This window comes from Marmota marmota, unplaced genomic scaffold, assembly GCF_001458135.2.
Source record: "Marmota marmota marmota unplaced genomic scaffold, marMar, whole genome shotgun sequence".
NCBI lineage: Eukaryota > Metazoa > Chordata > Mammalia > Rodentia > Sciuridae > Marmota > Marmota marmota.
This window is the reverse complement of record NW_025999990.1, coordinates 40,953,861-40,980,364: the sequence shown is the minus strand read 5'-3', so window position 1 is coordinate 40,980,364 and position 26,504 is coordinate 40,953,861. Positions and strand designations below refer to the sequence as shown.

The 26,504-nt window shown below is 37.3% G+C and overlaps 1 protein-coding gene across 1 annotated transcript; it reads left to right on the top strand.

The window, feature by feature from the left end:
* Positions 1-26,504, top strand: Riok3 (RIO kinase 3). Its single transcript, XM_015482485.2, has 13 exons — positions 1-293; positions 7,281-7,396; positions 8,193-8,338; positions 8,432-8,539; positions 8,728-8,837; positions 10,076-10,219; positions 13,080-13,207; positions 18,752-18,949; positions 20,145-20,304; positions 22,049-22,129; positions 22,220-22,309; positions 23,401-23,508; positions 24,810-26,504. Exons 1-13 carry the CDS (start codon positions 231-233, stop codon positions 24,915-24,917), a joined length of 1,560 nt encoding a protein of 519 aa, XP_015337971.1. The 5' UTR covers positions 1-230; the 3' UTR covers positions 24,918-26,504.

The following is a 26,504-nucleotide window of genomic DNA, read 5'->3' as shown; positions in this document are numbered from 1 at the left end:
GAAGAAGTCTAGTTCCGGACGCGGCGGCAGCCGCCGCCATCTGTCACCCTAACTCCGGCACCAGCAGCAAGTCGCCGCCGCCCCGCTTGTCTCCTTAGCAGAGCCTGCTTCCTGTCCTGCCACTCTCTCCTTAGTAGAGCCTGTTTCCCGTCCTGCCATCTCTCTCCTCCGCAAAACCTGCTTCCCGCCCTGCCACCTCTCTGCTCTGTTCTTGCTGCTTTCTTCCCCCAATGGATCTGGTCGAAGTAGCATCACCTGAGCCCGGGAGGGCAGCGGCCTGGGGACCCAGCAAGGTGAGTGGTGGTCGTGCTGGCGTAACCTGCCTTGGTCACCCGGCCTGGTTCTCTCGGAACGCTGGGAGAAGTCACTCAGGCAGTTAGAGGGGCGGGACCCCGACGACTTCCAGACGGGGGAACCGCAGTCGGGCTCCCGGGGTGTGGTAGTGGGAAGAGACAGCGGAGGGCGGCTAGGGCTCCCGCTGGTGGCCCTGGGTGGTCTGGGCTCTGTCTTTAGTTCCCTACCTTGCCTTTGAGTCTCTGTAGCATATATTTGCATATAATTCCCTTTACAGACACTGACACTTGAGGGGAAACGAACACGATCTTGTTTTTCACAGGCCAAGTGAGTCAGCCCAATTCATAGAAAGCTAGACAGAAGGTTGCTTTAGGAAGCTTTTTCTTAATTTGATAAATGTGGTTATCCCAGTTCTGTGATTTCTTGTTTTGGAAGTGGTATGGAACGCGGGCAGACCCTCCCTCCTCCGACGCTGATACGGAAGTGTATACTACATACTGTAAAACGGTTGTGAATTTTCAGTGTTAACGTTTAAGTTTTTTTTTTTCTGTAGAATAGCAAACTTATACCTTTATTTCACATCTGTTTTCTGATTTTCAGGCTGCTCCTTTTGATGTTACATTCATTAGATGGGTGAAAAGATTTGTGCCGCATTATTGAGGATTGCTTGAGAGCAAAAGCAATTACATTGGGATTTGTGTTCCTCAAATTAAGGTTGTGAAGAAATCCAGCAGTTTTAACTATATAATTGTCCTTTGCATGCTAACACAGAACATTTGTTTCATTCAAAAGATTACCTGTTAATCTTATTGGACCTTTAGACTTGGTCTTAACTTATGTTAAGAGGCAAAAGAAAAGTTGATTTTAAAAAAGTTTTTTTTTCTTTCTTGGTGATACTGGGAATCGAACCTGGTTGTGCTTTACCAGTGAGCTACATCCCCAGCCCTATTTATTTTGAGAGGTCTTGCTAAGTTGGGCAGGCTGACCTTAAATTTGTCACCCTCCAGCATATGCCTCTTTTTTGAGTTGTGGGGTTACAAGCCAAGCCACCATGCTTGGTTTTAAAAATTCTTATACAACTTTAGGAGAAATCTAAGACATTACATTGGTAAATGTGATTAGTGGACATAAAAATCAATAGACAGACTAACAAATATATATACTCTATGTTAAATTCCTGCAGTTAAACATCCGCAAAGCCTGGTGAAAATGTCAAATGAGACGAACTGTTCATAATAGATCCTAATCTCAGAACCAGTTTTACCAAACTGATTAAGAAAATATTTTATGTCATATTGTCATTTAAATGTACATAATCAAAACTGCAAAATTCCATTTTCATCATTTAACAAGAAATACGCTCCTAGGGTTTATTGATGTTCTATTGGAAAGACAGGGCTTTAATAAACAAAACTATTTAAAAAGGCTAAAAGTATCACTTAACCCTTTTCTTCTCTAAACTTGTAGAAAACTAGAGTGAATGGAGGAAGCAGGTAGACATTTGAGGAAGGCCTTGAAAAATGGAAGGAAGATTTAAGGCTAATAATTCTCAAGACTTTTTGGTTAGGACCTTTTAATACTTTTGAAGCCAGGTGTGGTAGTACACCCCTGTAATCCCAGGTGGGACTTAGGCAAAAGGATTGCAAATTTAAAACCAGTCTGGGCCCTAGCTCTAGCTGCATTAAAATAACAAGGGCTAGAGATGTAGCAGCATGGTAGAGCACTTATCTAACATGTTCAAAGCCCTGGATTCCATCCCCAGTACCATTTTTAAAAAAATCATTGAAGACCAAAAAAAACCCACTATTGTTTATATTAGTTATATCTATTGACATTTATCATGGCTGAAATTAAAACTGAGAAATAAACTGTTAAGTTATTTAAAAGTCACCTTAACATAAATAACATTTTTTTAAAGGGAGAGAGAGAGAGAGAATTTTTTTTAATATTTATTTTTTAGTTTTCGGTGGACACAACATCTTTATTTTTATGTGGTGCTGAGGATCAAACCCAGCGCCCTGTGCATGCCAGGCGAGCGCGCTACCACTTGAGCCACAACCCCAGCTCATAAATAACATTTTTATATTTAAAAAGCCTTCAAGGGGAGGGGGCAGGAACGATGATGGAATGAGGTGAACATCATTACTCTAGGTACATGTATGATTGCAGGTGTGGTATGACTCTACATCTTGTACAACTAGAGAAATGAAAAGTTGTGCACAATTTGTGTACAATGAATCGAAATGCATTCTGCTATCATGTATAACTAATTAGACAAATCTTTAAAAAGCCTTCAAAAGAAAATTAGTGAAGAGAATATTATTTTATATTTTTTAAACTCTCTTTAACATTTCACTCAGTAGAAGATAGCTGGATTCTCATCCCTTTTTTTTTTTCTTTTTTCTTTCAATCTGTTGTAATATGTTTGAAGTATATGAAAAAAAATCCATCTTTGCAGAATAGGAGTACAATAGAAATACTGAGAATGAATTGAGTTAAATCTCTAAATATGCACATTTATGTCCTAAACTTGCTGCCTTAGAAAATTCTAGAAAATGCTAGAATACACATGCACACATTCCATTAGCCATCAGTGATGATGCCATCACATATGATATATGATATGGACTTGTGAAAACTCTACAGGTAAAAGAATAAGCTTCAAAGAGAATGTCTTAATACTATTTTGGAATTTTTGACTCTGCAGATTCTTTGAATGGGCCCTGGGGGCTCCTTCACCAGAGTCCTATGGTGCTGCTTATAAAATGCCAAGCTGCTGTTATGGACAAAGAATTTTAGGAGACATTCTGAGAAGGAAAGATTGGTAAACTAGAGGTGAAAGTGAAGAAATATGTAGCTCTGTTGGAAAGAGAGCTGTGAAAAATGTGTTAGTGGTATTTTTTCAGAACTGTCCAGGTCATGAAAATGAGAAGAGTCTTAACACTCACTACCAAGAGTAGCCTAAGGAGACATGGCAACTAAATGTAATGTGCTGTCTCAGGTGGGATTCTGAAGTAGAAAAAGGTCATCAGGGAAAGACCAAGGAAATCTGAGTAAAGTTTGGACTTTAGTTAATGTATAAATATTGGTTCATTAATTATGACAAATGCATGACACTAACATAAGATAGTAGGGGAAACTGGATATGGAGTGTTTGGGTACTCTACTATCTTTGCTAGTTTTCTACGAATTGAAAACTAGTATAAGATGTTCATTTAAAAAATGGATAGTGGTGGTGTGTAGAACAGATCTCTTGTTCCCAAAACCTTTGTCTTGAGATGTAAAATTACTTTAATATTCTGCCTAGAGTTTAATCTTCTGGCTGTTTGGTTAGAAAAGGGATCTTCTTCCAGGTTGTGTGTTTTTTGTTTACTTCAAGTAAGAGGACTGAATTTTTGCATTGTGCCTCCTTTGTGTTTGCCATTTTTTACTTTCCCTGATTCTTTCTCCATAGTTGTCTTTAGAAAGTGGGACAGGCAGCAGGGGATACATCCTTAGGACCTGGAAGGAAAGGGGGATGATTTCTATCTAATCTATAGCCAGCCAGGGGTGGGAGAATGTGATGGTGGAGTAGAACACTGAGGAACAGGGGTCAGTGGCAGTTTCCCAGAGGAGAGGAAGACAGGATTGGTCTTAGGGTTCTTTAGCAATGGGGAAAAAACTCATGCAGCTGATTATGGGCTTTGAAAGCCCTTAGAAACTGTGTGGGATTTTTCATCAAATCTTGGTGTTATGGGGATCTATTGTTGATGAACAGAATAGTAGGAAATGACTTTGGATAGCAAGGATAGAGCAAGATTGTGAGTTTTCCCTCATTGCCTTGGGTTTATTACTATTACAATTTTAACATTTAATAGTGATTTACTGAAGAGTCACACCTGCAGAGAATTCTCCAATATATTATCATCCGGTGCCTGTTGGTAAGAGAAGATTCCAGTAAATTTTTCAAAGTCCCCTTAATGAGATGAGCACAGGCCCAAGGAATTACTCCCTGCTCCAAAGCTGTCCCTCACAGAGTGTGGAAAATTTTTGTGGAGGGCTTTTGATGACTGGTTGAAGAGTTTGATTTGATTTCAAAGTGTGGAGTTGGCAGCCTTTCTGAAATCTTTACTTATTTACCTCACCCCAGGAAGTTGCTTCAGAGTGAGGTGGCCCAGCCAAGTTGGTCAGCAGAGGTACTGGAAGTGTAACTCTAGAGTGTGAGGCTCTGAGGAGCAAAGTCAGTAGGAGGGGGACCATTAGGGTGTCCAGGTGCTGTATGTTATCTCTACGTGTTTCTCTTTCTGATCCAGACTCTTAGGAGTAGGGAATCTTTGCCTCAAAGTGACCAAATTGCTGCCCATCATTTTTGCCGCCTCTGAGAAAGTCTCAACTAATGTTTTAATATCTTTACAGAATTAGTTCACATATGTCAAAAGACTGGAAGCCTTAGAAGTGGGTGGGCAAGGGTGGAGGAAAGGACTTCAGAATAGTAGGAATGTCAAAAAGTACCAGACCTTTGCAGCTTATGGACAGCTTGGCAGTTCCATTAACTGAGTACTGTTTCCTCGCAGCACATTATTCAGTAAGTACTTGAATGCTTCTTTATGTCCAAAACTCTATGCTGAGCTCTGGAGATGAGAAGACTCCACCCTGCAAGGAGCCTGTGCTTCATCATGGCTGATATATGAACCCTAATTAGCAGTGGGTCATGAAATAGAAGTGTTTGCATAGTGTGTGTAGGTACAAAAAAGCAAGAGTCCAACTTTGTCTGATGATGGAGATAGTCTTAAAAGAGGAGGTAACATTTAATTGATGTAAACAGAGGAGAAAAACTATTGAGAGAAAAGAATGAGTGAAGATTTGGAGGGGTGAAATATGCCATATTTGGTATATAATTAGTTAGGATCTATGAGTGTTGGGTATGGAAAAGTAAGTGAGGGCAAGTTGTGAAGGGCATTCCTTTCTGAGGAATGTGGATTTTATACTAGAGACAATAAGTGAGTTTGCTTCTCACATTCCAGGGAAGGCAATTAGGGAAGCTGCAGTAAAAGACAAAGAAATGTAGCCTCTTGAGTCCTACAACCTTGGCTCAGGTCTCATCAGCACTTCCACCCACAGTCTTATCTTGAGTTAGAAAGCCTGTCTTTATTTTCGTTTCCAAACCTTTAAAATGGAAATGATATTGCAACTACTCGGTTATGGCATGATTTAAATAATCTGTGTATGTTATATGTATTTAGCTAAGCTGCTTAAATACGGGGAATATTGAAATACTCTCCGATATGCTACTATTATTTATTGTCAAATGTGAATAAGAATTCTGAGTTAGACAATAAAGTTATCTGCCTTGGGAACCTGGACTTTGAATCAAAACTAATTGGTTTTGGTTCAAGTATTTCCAGGTTAAAGAGCAGAAAGAAACCAGCAGAATCGTGTAACCAAAAGATTAGCTATGATCTGTAAATTACAGAGAGCTTCAAGTTGCCAGACCACAAAAGACTTATCAGGAGTGTACTCAATGACAGATAAACTCTGAGTCATACCAGAACTTGAGGAAGCCTCCCTGTTCTTCCTAGGTCTGGCCTTATACATAAGTCTGGATCATTTCTGCGATGGCTAATGTAGGTATGTGCTAGGGACCAGGTGTACCTCCTGAATCTCCATGTAAGACTAAATGAAACTTGATTCTGATTCACTCAGGCATAAATATAGTTATCATTGTTTATCACCCCTAAGTACTCCACCCAAAGAGCTGAGCTAAGTCAGTTCCTGAACCAAAGAGCTATGAGGCCTGTACAAGGGTCAGTTGTCCAGTTGTCTCTCAGAGCCATGCCAGAAGGCTCTTAGACTAGATAGAGAGCCTGTGCTGACTAATCTTGTTTAATTAAATTTGGGGCTATACAGATATCCTTGTATGATAAATACCATATTAGACACTTAGTAAAGAAATGAGTTTGAACTTTATCCCGAAGGCAGTGGGAAACAATAAAAAGAGATCTAAATGAGGAATCAATCAAATCTGAATTTTTTACTTTTGTTGGTGTGAAGAATGTAAGTAAGCAAGATAGCAAAAAGATTAGTTAGGAGTTAGTTAGTGAAATAAATTTAGAATTTGTGTTTCAACAAGGCTGAGACAGCTGGATACGGTGGTATATACCTGTGGTATACACTGTAATCCTGGCAACTTGGGAAGCTGAGGCAGGAAGATCACAAATTCAAAGCCAGCCTCAGCAAAAGCCAGGTGCTAAGCAACTCAGTGAGACCCTGTCTCTAAATAAAATACAAGAAAGGTCTAGGGATGTGGCTCAGTGATTAAGTGCCCCTGACTTCAAACTCCAGGACCAAAAAAAAAAAAAAAAGGTTGAGACACAGATGTCATTGAGGAAAGCCAACTGGCCAGTTGCTCAAGAAGAGTCTCAGAATATTATTTTGATTATAATTATATTATTTCAAGAGTCTGTCTCTCAAATTCTGAGGTTCAAAAAATATTTTTGTGGTTCTTGTTGGTTTTATTTTAGAAAGTCTTGAGACGGGGCAGACACTTTATACTAAGATTTAATACTTAAATTAGAATTAAGTATAATTTCTAAGTGGGTTTTAAGTTGTGCTAGTTGGTATTGTCTATTTCTATGAGAGAATCTGCTTGGAAAACCAAATCATAAGCCAAAGGTTGCTCAGTAAGCAAGGAATTGGAAACAGGGGAGGAACTTGAACTCTGGTTGTTGAGATGATACCATAATAGCCTGGTGCCTCCCTCAGCTATGAGAATAGGCCAGAAAGTACTTCAGGCTGTTTTAATGTGTGTGTGTGTGTGTGTGTGTGTGTGTGTGTGTGTATATATATATCTCCTTATTTAAATTGAGTTAGGTGATATTTTTACTTCTAAGATAATTTCTTCAAATAACTAGTCTTGCATTTTGTGTTCATTTAACCAGTTTAATTTTCAAAAGGGACCCTTATTTTATTTCTAAGTTAATTATGAGGTTTGTTTTTGTTTTTAATAGTGTCCATGGGCTACCCCTCAAAACACAATATCCTGTTCTTTGGCTGATGTAATGAGTGAACAGTTGGCTAAAGAATTACAGTTAGAAGAAGAAGCTGCTGCTTTTCCTGAGGTTTCGTAAGTAAAATTCACAAAATATCTATTTTATTTGGTAGCTTACTATAACAAAGTTTAGGGATTTGATTAATGATTGTCATGACAAGCAATTAAATACATTTTAAAAAGCAGTGCAGTAGAAAGAGCACAATATTGGGAATGTACTGATATTTAAATTTTGGTCCTGATTATGTGACTGGTTTTCTGTACAGGTTCAACAACCCAAAAAGCTTTGGGTGCTCAAAAGACACCCAGAAAGTTTCAGATTTTGGAGTATATCAAATATGAATTTTCATATTAGGGATGTTCAACTGATAAATCCTATGCAAATATTCCAAAAAAGGAAAAAATTCCAAAATCTGAAAACCTCTGTTCTCAAACATTAGGTATAAAAGATACTCGGCTTATATGATCTTGGATAAACCACTCTTTCTCTTGAGTTTTGTTATTTCTTATTAATGTAACAGCTGAACTAGGTGAGGTGTAGTTCTGAAGTGTTTGTAGTTTTATCTTTTTATAAATTTTTATCCTTTAACTAGAACACAGAAAAAATGCATTCTGGGTTTCAGTTTGAATTTTCTAATAGACCCAGTAGCATTCTCTTCTGGCTCTTTTAATCCTGGCTGGTGTTGTCATAGGTATAGGCCATTGGTCTTGAGGCTGCCTGGGCAGGAGAAGGTGAAGAGAAGGTTTGGTAGAGTTCTGCCCATTGTTAAATACAATTCTAACCCTAAAAAGGCATATCTTACTGTCATAATCAACAGGCCCTGTTTGCACCAGCACATTATATTAGTTTATATCACTTTATTTTGAATAGTGTTGCTGAAGGACCATTTATTTCTGGAGAAAACACTGATACTTCCAGCGACCTAATGCTGGCTCAGATGCTACAGATGGAATTTGACAGAGAATATGATGCACAGCTTAGGCGTGAAGAAAAAAAATTCAATGGCGATAGCAAAGGTATTATTACCTTATTGTGACAACTCGATTGAGTGATAGAAAATGCTTATACTGTTCTCCTAAATAAATCTTCAACTATTTTTTCCTTTTAAGTTTCCATTTCCTTTGAAAATTATCGAAAAGTGCATCCTTTTGAAGACAGCGATAGTTCCGAAGATGAGGTTGACTGGCAGGACACTCGCGATGATCCCTACATACCAGGTATCAAAGCTGTTAGTTTTGGGGGGATAGAATAGAATAGTATAGAAAACTTAATTTTTCCAATGAATTATTTTGGAATCTCATTTAATGATTTACTCCATTAGATTCAAATGTTTTCAGGCAGTGTTGAATGTAGTAATTTAGTTTCTTCTATTTTCATATATTTGGCTTATCTTAATTGCCTTTAGCAAAACCAGTTCCTACTCCCAAAAAGGGTTTTATTGGAAAAGGAAAAGATATCACCACCAAACACGATGAAGTGGTATGTGGCAGAAAGAATACAGCAAGAATGGAAAATGTAAGTTACAGAGAATACCCATCTCTGAATCAAGAGTTTTGTTTGAATGTTTTGAAAACAGGATTCTATGCAGAATATCTTAAATTTCTAAAAATCCGTCTTTCTGAAGACATTAGCTGTTTATATGGCAATGTAGCAATATCGTGCAAACTCAACCACTTGAGAATATACAGTATCTCAGAATAAAACCCTATATTATTTAAAAAATTAAAATGACTTAACATTGATCCTGAAATTAAGAAATTGTTCTTATATAACATTCATTTTTCATATTATTTTTTATCAATAGCATCCCTACCCAATAAATACAAAACAGTGATAACTGAGCTAGGAATGAGAGGGAGAAATACTATTTTTAAAAGATAACATTTTAACTTCCATAAATATTATGATTAATAGAAAATAGACCTTAGAACACAAATGCTTGTTAAGTAAATATTTTATTAAGTATATAATTTCTAAAAGTATTTCATATCTGGTTTAAGAACACTGCCATCCATTAACACTTTCTGTGTTAATGACAGTGCTCTGTATCTGTGCTTTCCAGTATGGTAGCCACCATGAAGCAACTAAGGAACTGAATTTTAAGTTCAGTTTAATTAGCTCAAATTTAAATATCCAGATGTGGCAAGTGGCTATCTAATTGTGCTATGCAACTCTACAATGCAATTGTCATAAATGGGATGGGCATAACTTGCTATGCTAACTCAGTTCTCATAAATAATTATGATATTGATTTCTTTGGTAAGCCTTCACAATGCAGTACTGTGTACTTTGGCTGATATTAAAACGAGGTTCAAAGCATACACTGAAAGACCTTAATTTTAGGTGTAATTGGACGTTATCTGTGTATAGAATAAGTACCTTCCTTTGGACTGTAATTTTTTAGTAGCATTTCTCCTGTTTGTATTAGTGACTTATTTTTCAGTGTAGTACCTATGGGTTTTTTGTTTTTTTTTTTTTTTTTTTAGTTGTAATTGGACACAGTTTCTTCCTTCCTCCTTTCCATCCTTTCTGCCTTTCTTCCTTTCTTTCTGCTGAGAATCGAACCCAGTGCCTCACATGTGTGAGGCAAGCACTCTACCACTGAGCTACAGCCCCAGCCCTGCGTTTTGTTTTTATAGCATGATTATCTATTGAGTAGGAACTCTGTTCCAAGTAAAGACTTCACTGTTTTTGTTTTGTTTTTCTGTTCCCAACTAAAAATATTTAGATGCTAATTCTTCTATTTTTGTTAGTTTGCACCTGGATTTCAGGTAGGAGATGGAATTGGAATGGATTTAAAACTGTCAAACCATGTTTTCAATGCTTTAAAACAACATGCCTACTCAGAAGAACGTCGAAGTGCCCGCCTCCATGAGAAGAAGGAACATTCTACTGCAGTAAGGATCTTAGATTTTTTTTTCCTTTAATATACTCATATTAGAAAACTTGATGTGTGGGAGGGAAAACAAAATAAAATTTTATGTTTGATATTTTTCCACAGGATTGGTTTTTTGAATCAAAGATGTAAATATAGTCTAAATGACTTTGCCATTTGACCTTTCAGATTTAACATAATGGTTACTAATTACTTATTCAAAACGTACATTTTAGTGGTCATAATTAATTTGGACTGTTATAATTTACATTGCATCTGAATGTTCCAGGATTTTTTAAAAAATTATTTCTCTATTGATATATTTGTGACCTATAAGTCTCTAATGAATTCTTGATAATGCCTACCATCTTGATAATAAACTAATTTTGTTAAATATTTAGAAAAATAGTAGGAATGTTAGAGCTTTTTAAACTGGTGATAAAATAAGATTTTGATTTAGTATCTCAGTTTTTTTTTAATCTCCACTTTACTTTTTTAGATTAAGGACAGATTATGAAAATCACAGCCAAATCTCTTGAGAAAGACCCTGGAGGCAGGAGGACCACATAGGGTGGGCCAGGCAAGGTCCTATGTGTTTAGTCCTGGCTCAGGGCTAGAAGGAAGGAGGCATTGTCTCATGGTTTCCAAAAGTGTCTCTGTGTTGCATAGGTTCTACACAGAAGAGCAATTGGGGCCAAGGATACCTGGTTGGGGGCCTAGCTTGGTGGAAAGTGTGTCTAAAGCTGGAAGGGGAAGTCAAAAGCCAGGGGTTTTGGAAGGAGAGGAACTCTGCCTCTACCTTATGGAGAGAGATGGTGTCTGTATATTACATGCCTGTTAGGTACCCCTTGCTGTCTTGTCTATTGCTTCTCACTCCAGGGGTGTCTACTGTATATTTGGATCTAACCCTAACCATAATCCTGGGAGTAGGGGAAGGAAAACATACTTATTGCTGTAATGGGGAAGGGGTGGCAGGTGGTAGAATAGTGCTGGTACTTCCCATGTTTCAATTTGCTCTTTCAAAGAGCATCTTTGTCTCTCTTGGGGGACAAAGAGAGAGGGCACCAGTGGACAGCGAGTCCTAAGTGTCAGTTTGGCACCAGACATTACCAGAGCCAGGGCCATGTAGAACCCATGATTGTCTCTCTACCTGTCCATTTCAGTGCCCTACCTGAGAGGAGGGAGCAGAAGGGGCAGGCACAAATAATATGGTGTAGACTCCATGTCTAGGCTTCCCTTAGAGAGGCCAAAGTGTGCTCCTTTCCAGCTTTGTCGGGAAGAAAGAACTGAGATGCTGTGAGGAGGAAGATGATGCCCACTGTCAGGGCAGGTGTTCCTGCTTGGGGCTGGTTCTGCTGATGCTCTTGAGCTTGAGCACCTGGGAGTTACCTCCCTCAGAGTCTTTACATTGGGGCCCATAGCAAACCGGAGGAGAGTGGAGACCAGCTTCTTCCCAGAGTGTGGGGGTGTTTCTTTTTTCTTTTTTTTTTTTTTTAAGTAGATGGACACAATACTTTTGTTTATTTTTATGTGGTGCTGAGATGGAACTCTTAATCTTTAGATAGTTCTAGTGCAGATTGTGGGTGGGTGTGGCTAGAGGGGAGATGGGGCCTAAGCTGATTTTGCTCACTTCTGCCCTTTGTCCTCCATTTAGAAACTCCTCTCAAAACTCCTTCCAAACTGACCATGTTGGGCAATCTCTTTTCAGAAGCTCTCTTTCCCTTGGGACATTAGCAATTGCAGCTCTGCTGTCAGCCCTTTGAGTCCAGTCTTCAAGAAACCCTGCCCCTGAGGATGTCCCTTACAGAAACAGTGACTGTGCAGCACAAACTTGGGACTTTCACTAAACCCATATTCGCCTCATGGTACTATCTGAACTCAGACCTTGAGATCTCCAGGCCCCATGCCTCATTTTAGCTATGACTCCCCTTAGCATCTGACTTGGAATGGTTCTTTTAGCTATTACTCTCAGAGATACTAGAGTTATATGAAATGTATCTTCATGGCACTCTTTTAAGATATACATCTAAGTAAATTAAATAATAAAGTTTTAAAAAGTAAATATGTATTTTGAATGTTAGGTCTTAGAAATGGCTCAGAAAATGATTTTTTATTTGTTCTATTCAGATGTACGTGACAGCAGAGTGTATTTTGACATACGTTCATGGAGTATAACTTAGGATCCCGTTCTTGGGGTCGTGCATGATGTGGAGTTTCACTAGTTGTGTGTTCATATATGAACATGAGAAAGTTATGTTTTATTCATTCTACTGTCTTTCCTATTCCCATTTCCCTCCCTTCCCTTTATTCCCCTTTATCTGATCCAGTGAACTTCTATTCCGCGCTCCCCCCATGTATGTTAGCATTCACATGTCAAAGAGAACATTCAGCCTTTGAGTTTGGGAACTGGCTTATTTCACTTAGCATGATAGACTCCAGTTCCATCCATTTACCCACAAATACCATAATTTCACTCTTTCTGGGTGAGTAATGTTCCATTGTGTATACATATCACATTTTGTTTATCCATTCATTTGTTGAAGGGCAACTAGGTTGGTTCCATAACTTGGTTATTGTGAATTGGGCTGCTATAAACATTGATGTGGTTGCATCGCTATAGTACGCTGATTTTAAGTCCTTTGAGTATAAATCGAGGAGTGGGATAATTGGGTCAAATGGTGGTTCCACTCCAAATTTTTTGAGGAATCTCTATACTGCTTTTCAGAGTAGTTGCACCAATTCATAGTCCCACCAGCAATGTATGAGTGAACCTTTTTCCCCAAATCCTCACCAACATTTATTGTTACTTGTATTCTAGATAATTGCCATCAGAAAATATTTTATAATAAGTCATTTTACTTACAGTATTTTATCTTTTGCAGGAAAAAGCAGTTGATCCTAAGACACGTTTACTTATGTATAAAATGGTCAACTCTGGAATGTTGGAGACAATCACTGGCTGTATTAGTACAGGAAAGGAATCTGTTGTCTTTCATGCATATGGAGGGAGGTAAATGAACAAAATATGAAATCCTTTCTCCCCAGGATTAACAGATTTATACAAAGTCAGAGTTAACATTGCATGGCAAGTAAAATTATTTAAAAAGTATTATAGAAAATCTAGATGATATAAAAGGTATTCATTTTGTATTTAAGAGTTTTTAAATGACTTGGTCAAGTTCTTGTCTTTAGTTTTCTTAACTATTTAATTAACTGGTCTCCCTTTCTAGATAACACATATACATGATAATATATTGAATTATACTATTAAGTTCTAAAAATGAAGAGGGTACAAGTGAATGTTGAGGCTGGGAGTGTAACTCAATGAAGTCCCTGGGTTTGATCTCTGGCACCAAAAAAAAAAAGAAAGAAAGAAAAAGGAAAGAGTTTAACATTGGAGCTTACATTTTCAAGTTATGTGATCTGAAACAAGTTCCTAAACCTCATTAAAAAATTATATCTCACCTCATGGGATTTTTGTCAGGCTAAATGAGATCATGTTTGATAATATTGATATTAATTTTAGTCAGCATATATGTCCTCCTTTAAAGTTTGTTTCCCTCTTTATAAATTTCAACTGAGGATTTCCTGAGTCCAGGCAATATAAATAAATAATACAGATTATTTAAAAGTGAAAGATTACTTATGGTGGTGGATTAAAACTTGTAGAAAGGATTAAAGTGAAAAGTAGTCTTTATCTTTCTTACCCTTGCCCAATAGCTGTTTCTCCAAAAGAAACCACTAGTAACAGTTTTAAGTCTATAATTTTACAGAAATTTGTATGTGTTTGTCCGTTACTTTGCATATGCAAAAAGATCGTACTCTATATTCATGATCTTTTTTTAGCTAATATATATTGGACCTTTCTATATTGCTAGCCTGTACCACCCCATTTTTAAGAGTACATTCCATTACATATAAGAATATCCTTATACGTTAGTGTATCTTTGCAAATATGTCCTTAGACTAAATTACTAATAATGAAATTGCTGGTGCAAAGACTATGAATTTTTTCTTTTTCTTTTTTGGTTAAGCAGTGGAAGGCCTCACAAAATGAGGAGTATATGAATTTGTTCACTGTTTTGGCCCCTAGTTGGCTATTGTAGCAGTGGTGTTTCTTGACTTTTCTATATTAAAAAGTTAACAATTACAAAATCTTTTTTTTTCCAATGATACTTTGATATAATGAATATTTACTTTCCTTCTGGTGGTATTGGTATCATAATCTGTGTTTCTGCATTTAAGTTAGCAAATCTAGAAAGCATCAGTTTTGTACAACTGAAAAATGTTTTCAAAAACATATATAATGTGCTATATGTAATGAATTGCCATAAATTTTGCAACTCAAAATAATACCCTTCCAGCAGTTCAGGAATCTGAGGCAGGAGGATGGTGAGTTCAAGGCCAGCTTCGGCAACTTAGTGAACCTCTGAGTAACTTAGTGAGACCATATATTAAAATAAAAAGGGCTGTATATTTGGCTCAGTGGTAAACCCTCCCTGGATTCTATCTGTGGTACCTAACAATAACAACACCCATTTTCTCATAGTTCCTGCTGACAGGAAGTTCAGGCCTGGCTTATTCGGTTCTATGCTCAATTGGGTTCTCTGCTTACAGTCTCACAAGGCAGTCTTAAGTGTTGGCCTAGCTATGTTACTTTCTGAAACTTGGAGTCCTCTTCACTTGGCACCTTTTACTAGCAGTTAAAATGAGCAATGGTGGTGATTTGGACTTGGATTGTAGTGAAAGTGAAGATATGTGAGTTCCTACTCTTGTTGGCTATCAACTGGGGCTGGCTTGCTCTTAACTCCTGGCCTTGTAGATCCTCACCATGTGACCCCCTCACAGGCCCTCATAGTTCATGTAAAAACCAGCAGGAGAATCTCTTCCTTCATTCTGCTAAGATTTTGTCTAAATGTCACTTTTGCTATATAATGTAACCCAGTCTAGGGAGTGGCTGTCCAATTCCCTCAAGGACAGGGAGTTATTATATAAGGGGTGCAAAACTTGTGGGGATCGGCTTAAAATTCTTCCTTCTACAAAGCTCTTCTAGTTTCTGGCATTTTCCAGATGGTCAAGCCATTGACAATGTTTTTTTTTTTGTTGTTGTTGTTTATGGTTTGGGTGCTAAAGATTTAACCCAAGGCCTGGCACATGTTAAGCACGTACTCTACCACTGAGTTACAGCTTCAGTCCTGTAGTCAACAATTGCTCACATAGTAAGTTGTGTTATACTTTTCAGGTAGTAAAGTATAAAACATATTCTCTACACTCTCAAAGAATTTATGCCAAGGAGAGAGAACATTATAGCAGGAATGGTTATGGTCAATAAAAGGTAATTAAATAACAGAATGCCCAGTTATACAAGTGAGACCTCACTGCACGTAATAACAACAGAACAAGATCATTGCCAGGTAGATTCAGGAAAGGCATTGCAATAAAGTTATATCTCAACCTACATTTTAAAAATAGGCAAAACAAAACCAATGTTGAGTACAAAAAGTTATTTGTAGGATATATATAGTATACCATCTATAGATGTTTATTCATTGGACATTTATATACTTTTAAAGTTAGATAAGGATTGTGGTTCAGACAATAAGATTAGAAGGTACATGTGTGGAGGTACCGGGCTTATAGTAGGGTAGGGAGGGGGAGCATGGGAGGAATAGATGAATTCTAGATAGGACAGAGGGGTGGGAGGGAAAGGGAGGGGGCAGGGGATTAGCAAGGATGGTGGAATGTGATGGACATCATTATCCAAAGTACATGTATGAAGACACGAATTGGTGTCTTCAACCAGAGATATGAAAAATTGTGCTATATACATGTAATAAGAATTATAATGCATTCCACTGTCATTTATTTTTTTAAAAAACCAATTAAAAAAAAAGTTAGAGGAAGCTGGTGTTGTGGCACATGCCTGAAATACCAACTGCTTGGAATGCTATGCAGCAGGATTACTTGAGCCCAGAAGTTTGGAGCCAGTCTGGGTAACATAGCTAGACCCTGTCTATTGAAAAAAAAAGGGTGGGGGGATGTATAATTTGCTAAGAAATAAGGAAGTGTTGGGTTTTTTTTTTTTTTTTTTAACTAGGAGAATGATAAGATAAATCATATATTTAGACTCTTCTACAAATCTTCTAAAAGAAGTCTCTGGGTTGTTTGTTTGTTTTTTGGTGCTGGGGATTAAACCTAGGGCCTTGTGCATGCAAGACAGGCACTCTACCAACTGAGCTATATCCCCATCCCCCTTCTCTGGTATTTTTGATAGGGCCTTATGTACTATATGGTTAAACTATTCTAATGACAAAGAGTTTGTTTATCACCTCAAAATCTAGCCTTTTCTGTCTGTGATATCTTTAGATTCTTTGTATGTCCTTAATCTCTCTCCCTGAAAGTCACTCCGTCCATCCACCAATAGTTGAGCAGCTACCATGTACCAGGTCCTCTTCTAAGTTCTGAGGGTACAGCAATGAATGGTACAAGGAGGGTCCCTGCAGAGTGTGCTTCTCCAACACTCTTCCAAGACGATATTAAATAAAAATTTTCAGTTATGTGCGATGTCATAGTGACTGTTATAGTGATTCATTGACTGAATTTGATTAGTAGAATAAGAAGTGACACTTGAATGACACATCTAGGCTACCTCAAAGGTCAGGTTGAAGGACAGTCTAGACTAGAGAAAAGCTAGTGCTTAATGCTTTCAGACAGGTACAAGCTTAGGGTTTTTGAGATAAAGTCCGAAAGCCAGAATGGCTGGAGCACAGTATATGCAGAGGAGAGATGAGGCTGGAGAATTTGGCAGGGTTTGGTGTAGGCAGGATTGTGAACCAGGGCAATAATCTGCTGTTCATTTAACTGCAGTGGGAACCAAAACTGATTTTATTTTCGAAAGATGACTCAGGCTACTATGAGGAAAGAGCATTATAGTAAAAAGTAATTGTAGCAGTTGAAATGAGCAATGGTGGTGGTTTGGACTCTGGGTAATAGTGAAAGTGAAGATACAGGAGACAACTGTTGGTGTGTGTTTTGAAGGCAGAATAAAAAGTTTGTACCCTTTGGATATGGGAGGTCTCTTGGCTTGAACATCTAATTGTGTACTATTTACTGAGGCAAGACCCTAGGGAAGTGTAAGTTAAGGTAGCAATCATCAAGAGTTTTGTTTTGGACATGTAAAGTTGAAGATGCTGGCTAGACATCCAACCAAATGTTGTCAAATTGGCATTGGATAAATGAACCTGAAGTTCTAGAGGAACTAAGGACTGGGATGGAACTGTGGGTTTTATACATACAGAGATGATATTTAAAGCTATGGGCTATATACAATTGCCCAGAAGGAGAAGTGGGGTTTTTTAGAATCATTTGGAGGATGCTGACCTTTTAAGGCTAAGTGGAGGAGGACAAGGAATCAACCAGGAGAATAAGGCACAGATGAAGGTTGGTAGTTTGATTCAGATTGTTCTCTGGAAATACATTCCTTTCACTTCAGATTAATATCCCTTCAGATATTTAAAGGTAAATACTGCTCTCGTTTCATCCACCTCCTCTTATCCTCACTGCCACCACCATGACTTGGGCCCTTTCAGCAGCTCATAGTTGGAGTATGTCACAAGTCAGCCCCACACTCAAGCTTCTCCCCCCTCCCTCCCATCCTGATATTCTGGTTGCTTGATTGTGCGACTTTGAGAGTGTCGTGCTCAGGAGCCCTCAGGATTCCTCACTGCTTTGGGGATATGACTAGGCTCTTCATAGATCTGTCTTCCCCGCATCCCTTCAGCTCAGCTTCTTTCACTCCTCTCCAGCCTAGTCTTAACTACAGTGTTTAATATTCCTCAGATATATCCTGAGGCTTCTACCTCTGCTTTTGCTAATATCGTCAAGTCCTACCTGTTGTCCTGGTTCTGTTTCAGTGCCATTTGTGCCATGAAGCCTTGCTGCACTTTCCAATCCAAAGAGACCTGTCCATTCACGTGCTTCTTTGATTCTCTCCTGCCCTCCTTGCATACTTACTGGACAGGGACCCCTTCACACACCTTTATATCTGCTAGGAATGAAAGTTATTTTTTAAAAACCACTCTTTGTGTTGCTCCTATTGAATTTTGCCCCTAAGCCATCTCAGGTAGACTGTGTCCCATTTTAAAGTGCATATCTTTTCATTGCTTCTCAAGCTTGATTCCTTGGTCAATCGGGGACATTAAATGAAGAATATTTTATAATGGACTGTTCAAAACTGACTGACAATTTATTTGAAAGAAAACCAGCCAGGTACAGTGGCATGCTTCTGTAGTCCTGGCCCCTTGAGAGGCTGAGGCAGGAGGATTGCTTGAGGCAAGCCTGGGCAACATAGCAAGACATTGTCTCAAACAAAAATAAAAATCCCAAAACCCAAGTTTCTTAAGTTCTAACCTGAAGGCTTTAATAAATAAATAAATAAAAATTTGACCTTCTCAGAGAAGGTAGATCTACTTTAGTGTTATAGAATTTTTATTTTGTAATTGTTTCACTTGTGAACTGATAACTTGTACTGATTTAATTTTTCTTCTCCACTTAGCATGGAAGATGAAAAGGAAGATGGTAAAGCTATACCTACAGAATGTGCCATCAAGGTATTTAAAACAACCCTTAATGAGTTTAAGAATCGTGACAAATATATTAAAGATGATTTCAGGTTTAAAGATCGCTTCAGTAAACTAAATCCACGTAAGATCATCCGCATGTGGGCAGAAAAAGAAATGCACAATCTCACAAGGTAAAGAAAATCATTGTGCTAGAAGTAACCTTGGGTAATTGCCTTTTAGTGTGAGGACTACTAGCCAGGCAAAAAGTCCATGCTTTCTCTTATATTCATTTATAGAAATAATGAAAAGCCTTGAAATTCTAGTGCTTCTGAGGTTATATTTCTATGTATGTAACTGGAATTCATACTTTCAGGATAAAAAAGTCACTTTCTTTCCCCAGTGACATTTGAGGAAAATATTCTGCCTAGACATTTTATCACATTTGAATTGTCTTTGAATTATAAACTGTCTAGCTTCCTGTTAGGCTTAGTACAAATAATGATTTCCCTTTTTGTTTGGGAAAATGTTGTTTATTATTCTAATTTGTTAATTTGTTGGGGTTAGGATCTTAACCAATCAAATTGATTTTCCTTTCATTTATTAGACTTAGTTCTCAATTTCTAAGCAGTTTATTTTCTATCAAGGAATTTGTTTCATTCAACCAAGAAATTAAGTTCCCTATTAAATATTTTCCCATTAATTAAATCTTCCTATTAATCTATAGAAAACTTAATTTTGGTTCTTTTCTAAAAATGTTTGGTTTCAAAAGCAATTATCCACATTTACTAGTTGCAAAATTCTTCTACTTACAGTTTTCAAGTTGAATAAATATCTTAGGTGGTTTTGCTGCTGCTCTGATCCCATTTCTATACAGCTAAGCTCTCATCCCTGCATTTCTCACTTTGTCAGCAGCTATCATAATCTTTAGTGTGAATTCAAAGACCTTTTGTGACATGAAACTTGACCATCTCTATAACTTCACAGATTGCCCTTCCCTGTCCTCACAAATCCAGCTATGTTGACTAATCTGCATTCCCCAAATGGACTGTGCTCTTGAATGTCTCTGCATTTTCTCATAGTATCTTAATATGGTCTTCTTGCTCCCCTACTCTTTTAAAAAGCCTGTGTGCTCCTGTAGTGCCCGCTCACATCTTTGCCAACATATGTATCACACTTCCCTCTATTAACCTCCTCATGTGGCTGTTACTTCTACCACTCCATGGGTTTCCTATGGACAGAGGCTCTCTCTTAGTGTTTTTGTGTTCCCATGTTGCTAGGGTGGGACATAGTGCCACCTCGTTGCAGGCCTGTGTTAGGTGTTTGTTAAATAAATGACATACTTTCTCCTTTTGATCTTTGCATTCTTAATTATTTCTTTCTGTGTAGAATGCAGAGAGCGGGAATTCCTTGTCCAACAGTTGTACTGCTCAAGAAACACATTTTAGTTATGTCTTTTATTGGCCATGATCAAGTTCCAGCCCCTAAATTAAAAGAAGTAAAGCTCAGTAGTGAAGAAATGAAAGACGCCTACTATCAAACTCTTCATGTAAGTTGTGTCTTTAAAAGCACTCACATACTGCTGACCTTCTGTCTCAGAGTGGGGATCCCCTTTACTACTGAGCTGTATCCTTAGCTCCTTTTATTTTTTGAGACAGGTTCTCACTAAGTTGCTTAGGGCCTTGCCACGCCTGGCCTTAAACTTAGAATCCTCCTGCCTCAACCTTCCGAGTTGCCGGGATTATAGGCGTGTGCCACCATGCCCAGCTTCACACACTAACTTTTAAAAACATTTTTTTCTAGCCTAGTGTGCTGGTATACCCCTGTAGTTTCAGCTAGTTGGGAAATTGAGGCAGAAGGATCACTTTTGAGTCCAGGAATTGGAAGCTAACCTGGGCAACATAGGAACCCCCATATCAAAAGAAAAAAGAAATCGTTCTCTGAATTAAAAAAAAAAAAAAAACCTTCTTCAAACAGTATTATTTAAAGGTGATATTAAGGGCAAACTACAGTTTGTAAAGGAATGTTAACATCAAAGAGTTATTTTTACACTGATATTTGGTATCTTGAGTAGTTCTAGAAAACTTAAGAGACTCGTGGAGCAAGAGAAAGCTTCATTGTTGACATTAGTGATATACAGCATGAAGCTGTTTTTCTCAAAACTACCTTAATATTCATGTTACTAGACTTAGTAGGTAAAGTGCCTCCTTAGTGTGTATGTCTTTTTGAGAGTTCTGGCTCTGAAGGAGGGACCTGTGGGTATGGCTGGGAAATAAGAAGTTGAATTGGTCTCACTATAAGAAAGTGATGATGAAAATTGAAGGTAGTAGGGAATGCAGGCACATGTCAAAACTCTTAAGGGAGTTAGTCATACTTGGGATATAGTTGAGGCCTTTTACCTTAAGAAAATGCTTCTATACTGTTGTGATTCCTCTGTTTTTCTAATTGAACACTGGCAAAACTTATGTGCCTTTTGCGTAGTCTTTGTATGGAGACATCATGTCATGCAGCAATTGATCTGAATATGAAAGTGTTAATTGAAAATAATTTGTGAAGGTGTACTAGAAAGATGAGCTACCTTTCCCTGCCTCCAATAAGAGAAGAGTGAAAAGAAAATCAAGCCATTTTTCTGGATTCTTTGGGACATGGAGTGGTTGGTGATTAAATTGATGATAAACCTTTGTTATTTAATTTTATTTAGGCTAGAAAACAAATACATAATGTTGGGTTCTACTACAAGGCTAGGAATCACTATCAATAATGAATATACTGTGCTACTTAATTTAAAAGAGTATCTCTTTTCTAACATGTTTGGAAGGAAATTACCTTTCCTGTTTATACTCATAGAGGGATATTTGTCTTTTTATAAAGGGAAGTAGCTTCCCTTATTCCCCTGATTATTGACTGCAGACACAACTGCCATCTTACCTACATGAGAATCCAAATCTGACCTTTGGTCTCCTGATCTTGGTATCCCAAGGGCGAGGAAATAACAAGTTACTCTCCATTGTTTCACTGTTTCTTCACTATCTAAATGACAGCAAAATTCTAGTCCTAGATTACACAAAGTAAAGAGGAAATAAGTTTTTTTGGACTAGGACTGTAACTCAGTTGTAGATCATTTACCTGGCATGAGTATAGCCTTGGGTTTGATCCCCAGCATCACAAGAAAAAAAGAAAAGAAGTTTTATAACCTTGTTTTGTTTTTCTGGAAGATATTGGTTGCTGTACACATTTTATCTATGTAGATAAATTAGAATTAGTTTTCTAAATGTTTGCCTTTCTTCTCCCAGTTGATGCAGCAGTTATATAATGAATGTACACTTGTACATGCCGACCTCAGCGAGTATAACATGCTGTGGCATGCTGGAAAGGTGAGGAGAACATTGTGTTAAAATTCAGATTTAATTACCTGGTGTAAATTATTGAATGTAAATACATCAGTGTGCTCTCTATTTAAATAGGTCTGGTTGATTGATGTCAGTCAGTCTGTAGAACCAACCCATCCTCATGGCCTGGAGTTCTTGTTCCGTGACTGTAGGAATATTTCACAGGTAGGTGTGTAACCAGTGTGTCTTTTTTTGTAGATTGTAACAGATTTAAATATTTTTACTACTCAGATGAGTAAGTGATGGCCATACTCTTAGAAATTGAAGGAAGGGATATTGGCTGCCTTTAGAATATGAATATAAAGATCAGGGCTAGGGTAGCTCAATGGTAGAGCACTTGGCTTAGAATGTGTGAGTCACTACATGTGTCTCAGCACTGCATATAAATAAAATAAAAGTCCATTGGCAACTAAAAGAAAAACATTTTTAAAATCAATTTATCAGATTTGATTTTTAGCAGATTTTAATTCTGTGCCTCACATTTGAGCAAAATTTCCAAGAGATAAGTTTTGGTTTTGGCTCTTACTATTCAAGCAGTTGAGTAGACATTTAATGTGTGCATCACACTTAAGAAGCTGACATACAGTGAGAGTCTCCATACGTACTGCCGTTACTGTTGTCATGAAAAGGAGAACAGTCTCCTTAGTAGGACAGTGTACGGTCACTATCACTGCAAAGCAAAGTAAAAGGATTGGAAGGAAGCACAAAGTTGGGTCACGGTTGTTTGCCATTTCTAAGGGATATGAGTTGTTAGCAACAGGTTTAGATAGGAATGATCTCTCTAAAGGACAGAATAACTTCATTTTGGAAACGACCTCTGAGCCTGCTTGAAATTTTTAATTCAGGAGATTTAGTGCATGTTATTATATCTACACATTCAAAGCAGTGCCAAACAATTTTATATAGACCATTTTTATAGCTGAAGAAGATGCAGTGTGACAAACGAAATCTAAGAGATGAAATGAATATGTAGAGGACGAAATCAAGGAGAACCTGAGTATAGTTAAACTTGAAGTGGGAATATCAGTGTCTGAAATATGGGATTGTGGCTCAGTGGTGGAGCGCTCGCCTAGCGCGGGTGGGACCCAGGTTCGATCCTCAGCACCACATAAAAATAAAGCATTGTGTTGTGTCCATCTACACCTAAAATAAATAATATTTTTTTTTTTAAAGAATTCAGTGGTGTCTTACAAGTATACTGTTTCGTTTATAAGAGAATCGTGTCTTTTACTGATGTTCTTACATTTTGTTACTAGTTTTTCCAGAAAGGAGGAGTAAAGGAAGCCCTTAATGAACGGGAACTCTTCAATGCCGTTTCAGGCTTGAATATCTCAGCAGACAATGAAGCTGATTTCTTAGCAGAGGTAAGTGATTACATTTCTTTTTCACCTTGCTGGTGATGAAAAGATGCATAGAGGGGATAACAGAAACCCAGAGCTAATTTTATGCTCTCCTCCTTCAAAACAAAATTGAGACTTTTTTCCCGTTGAGATGTTGTTCTCAGTCTTTTTGAGGCCTGAAACTTAGCATAAACATATAGCAAAATACTTCTTCAAGGAGTTCAGTTTTGGTTAAGATGAACAAGTATTTCTAGTTTAGGCCTATTTTCCTTACTTTGTGAGTGAGGAAATTGGTGCACATTCTATTAAGAGCAGGTACCTGCTCTTAATAGAACACCAGAAGTTAGATGTCATCATCCCTGGAAATATTCTTTTATTAAAATATCAGTTACCAGCCAGGTGCTGTGGTGCACACCTGTAGTCCCAGTGGCTCAGGAGGCTGAGGCAGAAAGATTGCAAGTTCAAAGCCAGCCTTAGCAATTTTTTTAGCAAGGTCCTAAGCAACTTATCAAGACCCTGTCTTAAAATAATAAAAAATAAGAAAAAAAGAAAAAGGGGCTGGGGATATGGCTTAGTGGTTAAGTACCCCTGGCTTCAATCCCTGGTACAAATATATATATTATATGTATATATATAATATAATATATGTGATATGATATATTGTAATATAAATATTATATGTAAAATATATATGCTATACATATAGTGTGTATATATGTAATCAGTCACTGAAGCAGGTAAGCAAACAGAACTCCTTTTAGAAGATTGCTCAGAATTGAACCAAAACTAAAAAGTGAAACAGTAGCTAATGATTCTCAACATTTTACCAAAGCAGAGAACGATTACACAGTCTGCTCCAGAACTCCCTAGTATGACTTGAATTTGGCCACTCTCTGCTGGAGCCTCTGGCTACAAGAGGAGTGCCAGAAAGATGGTAAATTGCGGCATACTAGCACAAGATAATAGCTCAGTAAGTAGGTGTTAGTGTTTTTTACAAATGTTGAAAATTCCTTTTTCTGTTCCTGAAAAGCTTTATGGAGTGCACAATAAGACCTATCATATTCCAGTTACTAGCTTCATAAATATATGCAGTATTGTCCCTGGGAGTGTAGTCAAGTAAAAACATATCTGTATATGTACCTACATGTGTGCGCGCGTGCGCACACACACACACACACACACACACACACACTCTAATTCTAATTCAAGGCCAGCATCAATAGGAATGATTCAGTATTAAGAGAGTGAAAATACTGCCTTCATCTAAAGTATGATTTCTGCCAAGTAGGAATTTGACAAATGAATTCATTGTATTGATTTTGTAGATAGAAGCTTTGGAGAAAATGAATGAAGATCATGTTCAGAAGAATGGAAGGAAAGCTGCTTCATTTTTGAAAGATGATGGAGACCCGCCAGTGCTATATGATGAATAGTACCTGCACCCACTGCTTTCTTTGTCAACACAATGGTGATTGTCTGCTGCAATAGCTAATGAAGTTGTGGGTGACTTGACGTACCAAAACAAGGAGGGGTGAACAATGGTGCTTCTGTGCTTTCCCCCTTGTAACCCATGTGCCAGATGTGTGGAATTTTTAGCTAAGCATTGAGAGAATAAAATGTCACTACCTCTCATCTTATGAACAGGATAATATAATTCTTTAACAGCTGTAGATCATCTAGTTGAAGGAAACTGAATTTTACATGACTCATGATATAAAATGTTTTGATGAGAAATTTTAAAACTAGGTAACATTTCTAAATATGGGAAGGAAAGGACAGATGTGTTTACAAGGGAGGTTTTGTGACCACACCTTTGCGATATTCACCTTCCTGTTTTGTGTTGCATTTTTGCTCAATTATTTTATCAGCCTAAAATTAGCCTTTCTCAATTCTTCCATATTTTGACCATGATTCTAAAAGAAAGTGTCTTCTCCTTAGTGAGTATTACAAATGGAGATTACAAATGGCCTATTCCTACTAGCCATTCTGGTTTCAGAATGGCTAGTAGGAATAGGCATGAGCAATGTAGTTTTTATTGGTACATCTTGAAAATGAACAGAATGCTACTTTTCCCATGCTCATAATCAAGAAAAGCATCATAGGTTTCTAAAAGAGACAAATATATGAGAATTTCTTTATCAACCAAAATTTTAAATTTAATTTTCAACTTTTCTACATTTAGGTTAAAAGGTTGGGATATAACTCACAGCATGGCTGCTCTACATTTATAATGAAGATGTAAATTATTTAGAGGGACAGAATATGACTTAACTATACTTGCTATATTTTAATGAAATCAGTGAAAGTTCAGATTACATTTCATTAAAACCATATACTTATTGATTATTGATTAATTTTGAGAAAAATAACTAGAGATATTAAAGGATGAAAAATATGTATAAAGTAAGTCAGATACCAAACAAACCAACTAATTTGAGCTGCCTATTAAAACACTTTTAATAGTTTTTAGCAATGGCTACACACTGCCTGTTTTTTTTTTTTTTTTTTTTTTTTTTTTTAAGAGAAAAGCAATCACAGTACTGGAAAAGTACTTTGGCTATGTTAGGATTGAAGTTTATTAACTACAACATAATCATTCCTCCAATTACTGAAGTTACACTGGAACCAGTAAAGACCCAAACTTTCTGTCCAGTAGTAGAAAGTAAAAATCTAAACATTATTTACATTTAGAAGTTTTTCTTTTAACATTATTTTAAAATGCCAAATATGTTCTTTCTAGAAAAATATTTATTTTTGTTTCTGTTATATAGCTTTTAATTGCATTTCAGAGAAGTGTGATTTGGGGTAGGCTTATATTTCTGAAATGTTTACTACTCTGAAATAAAGGTTTAGATCACTGGCAATTATTGGCTTTACAGAAATTTCAGAGAACTAATTTTTGAAATAATCATTTAAAACTTTGTTTTCTGACATACTGTTTGACAAAAAGCAGCAAACCATTGCTTGGAGTGTGCTGTGAACATGCCTTTTAAGAAATTAAAAATGCAGAGATCATTTTA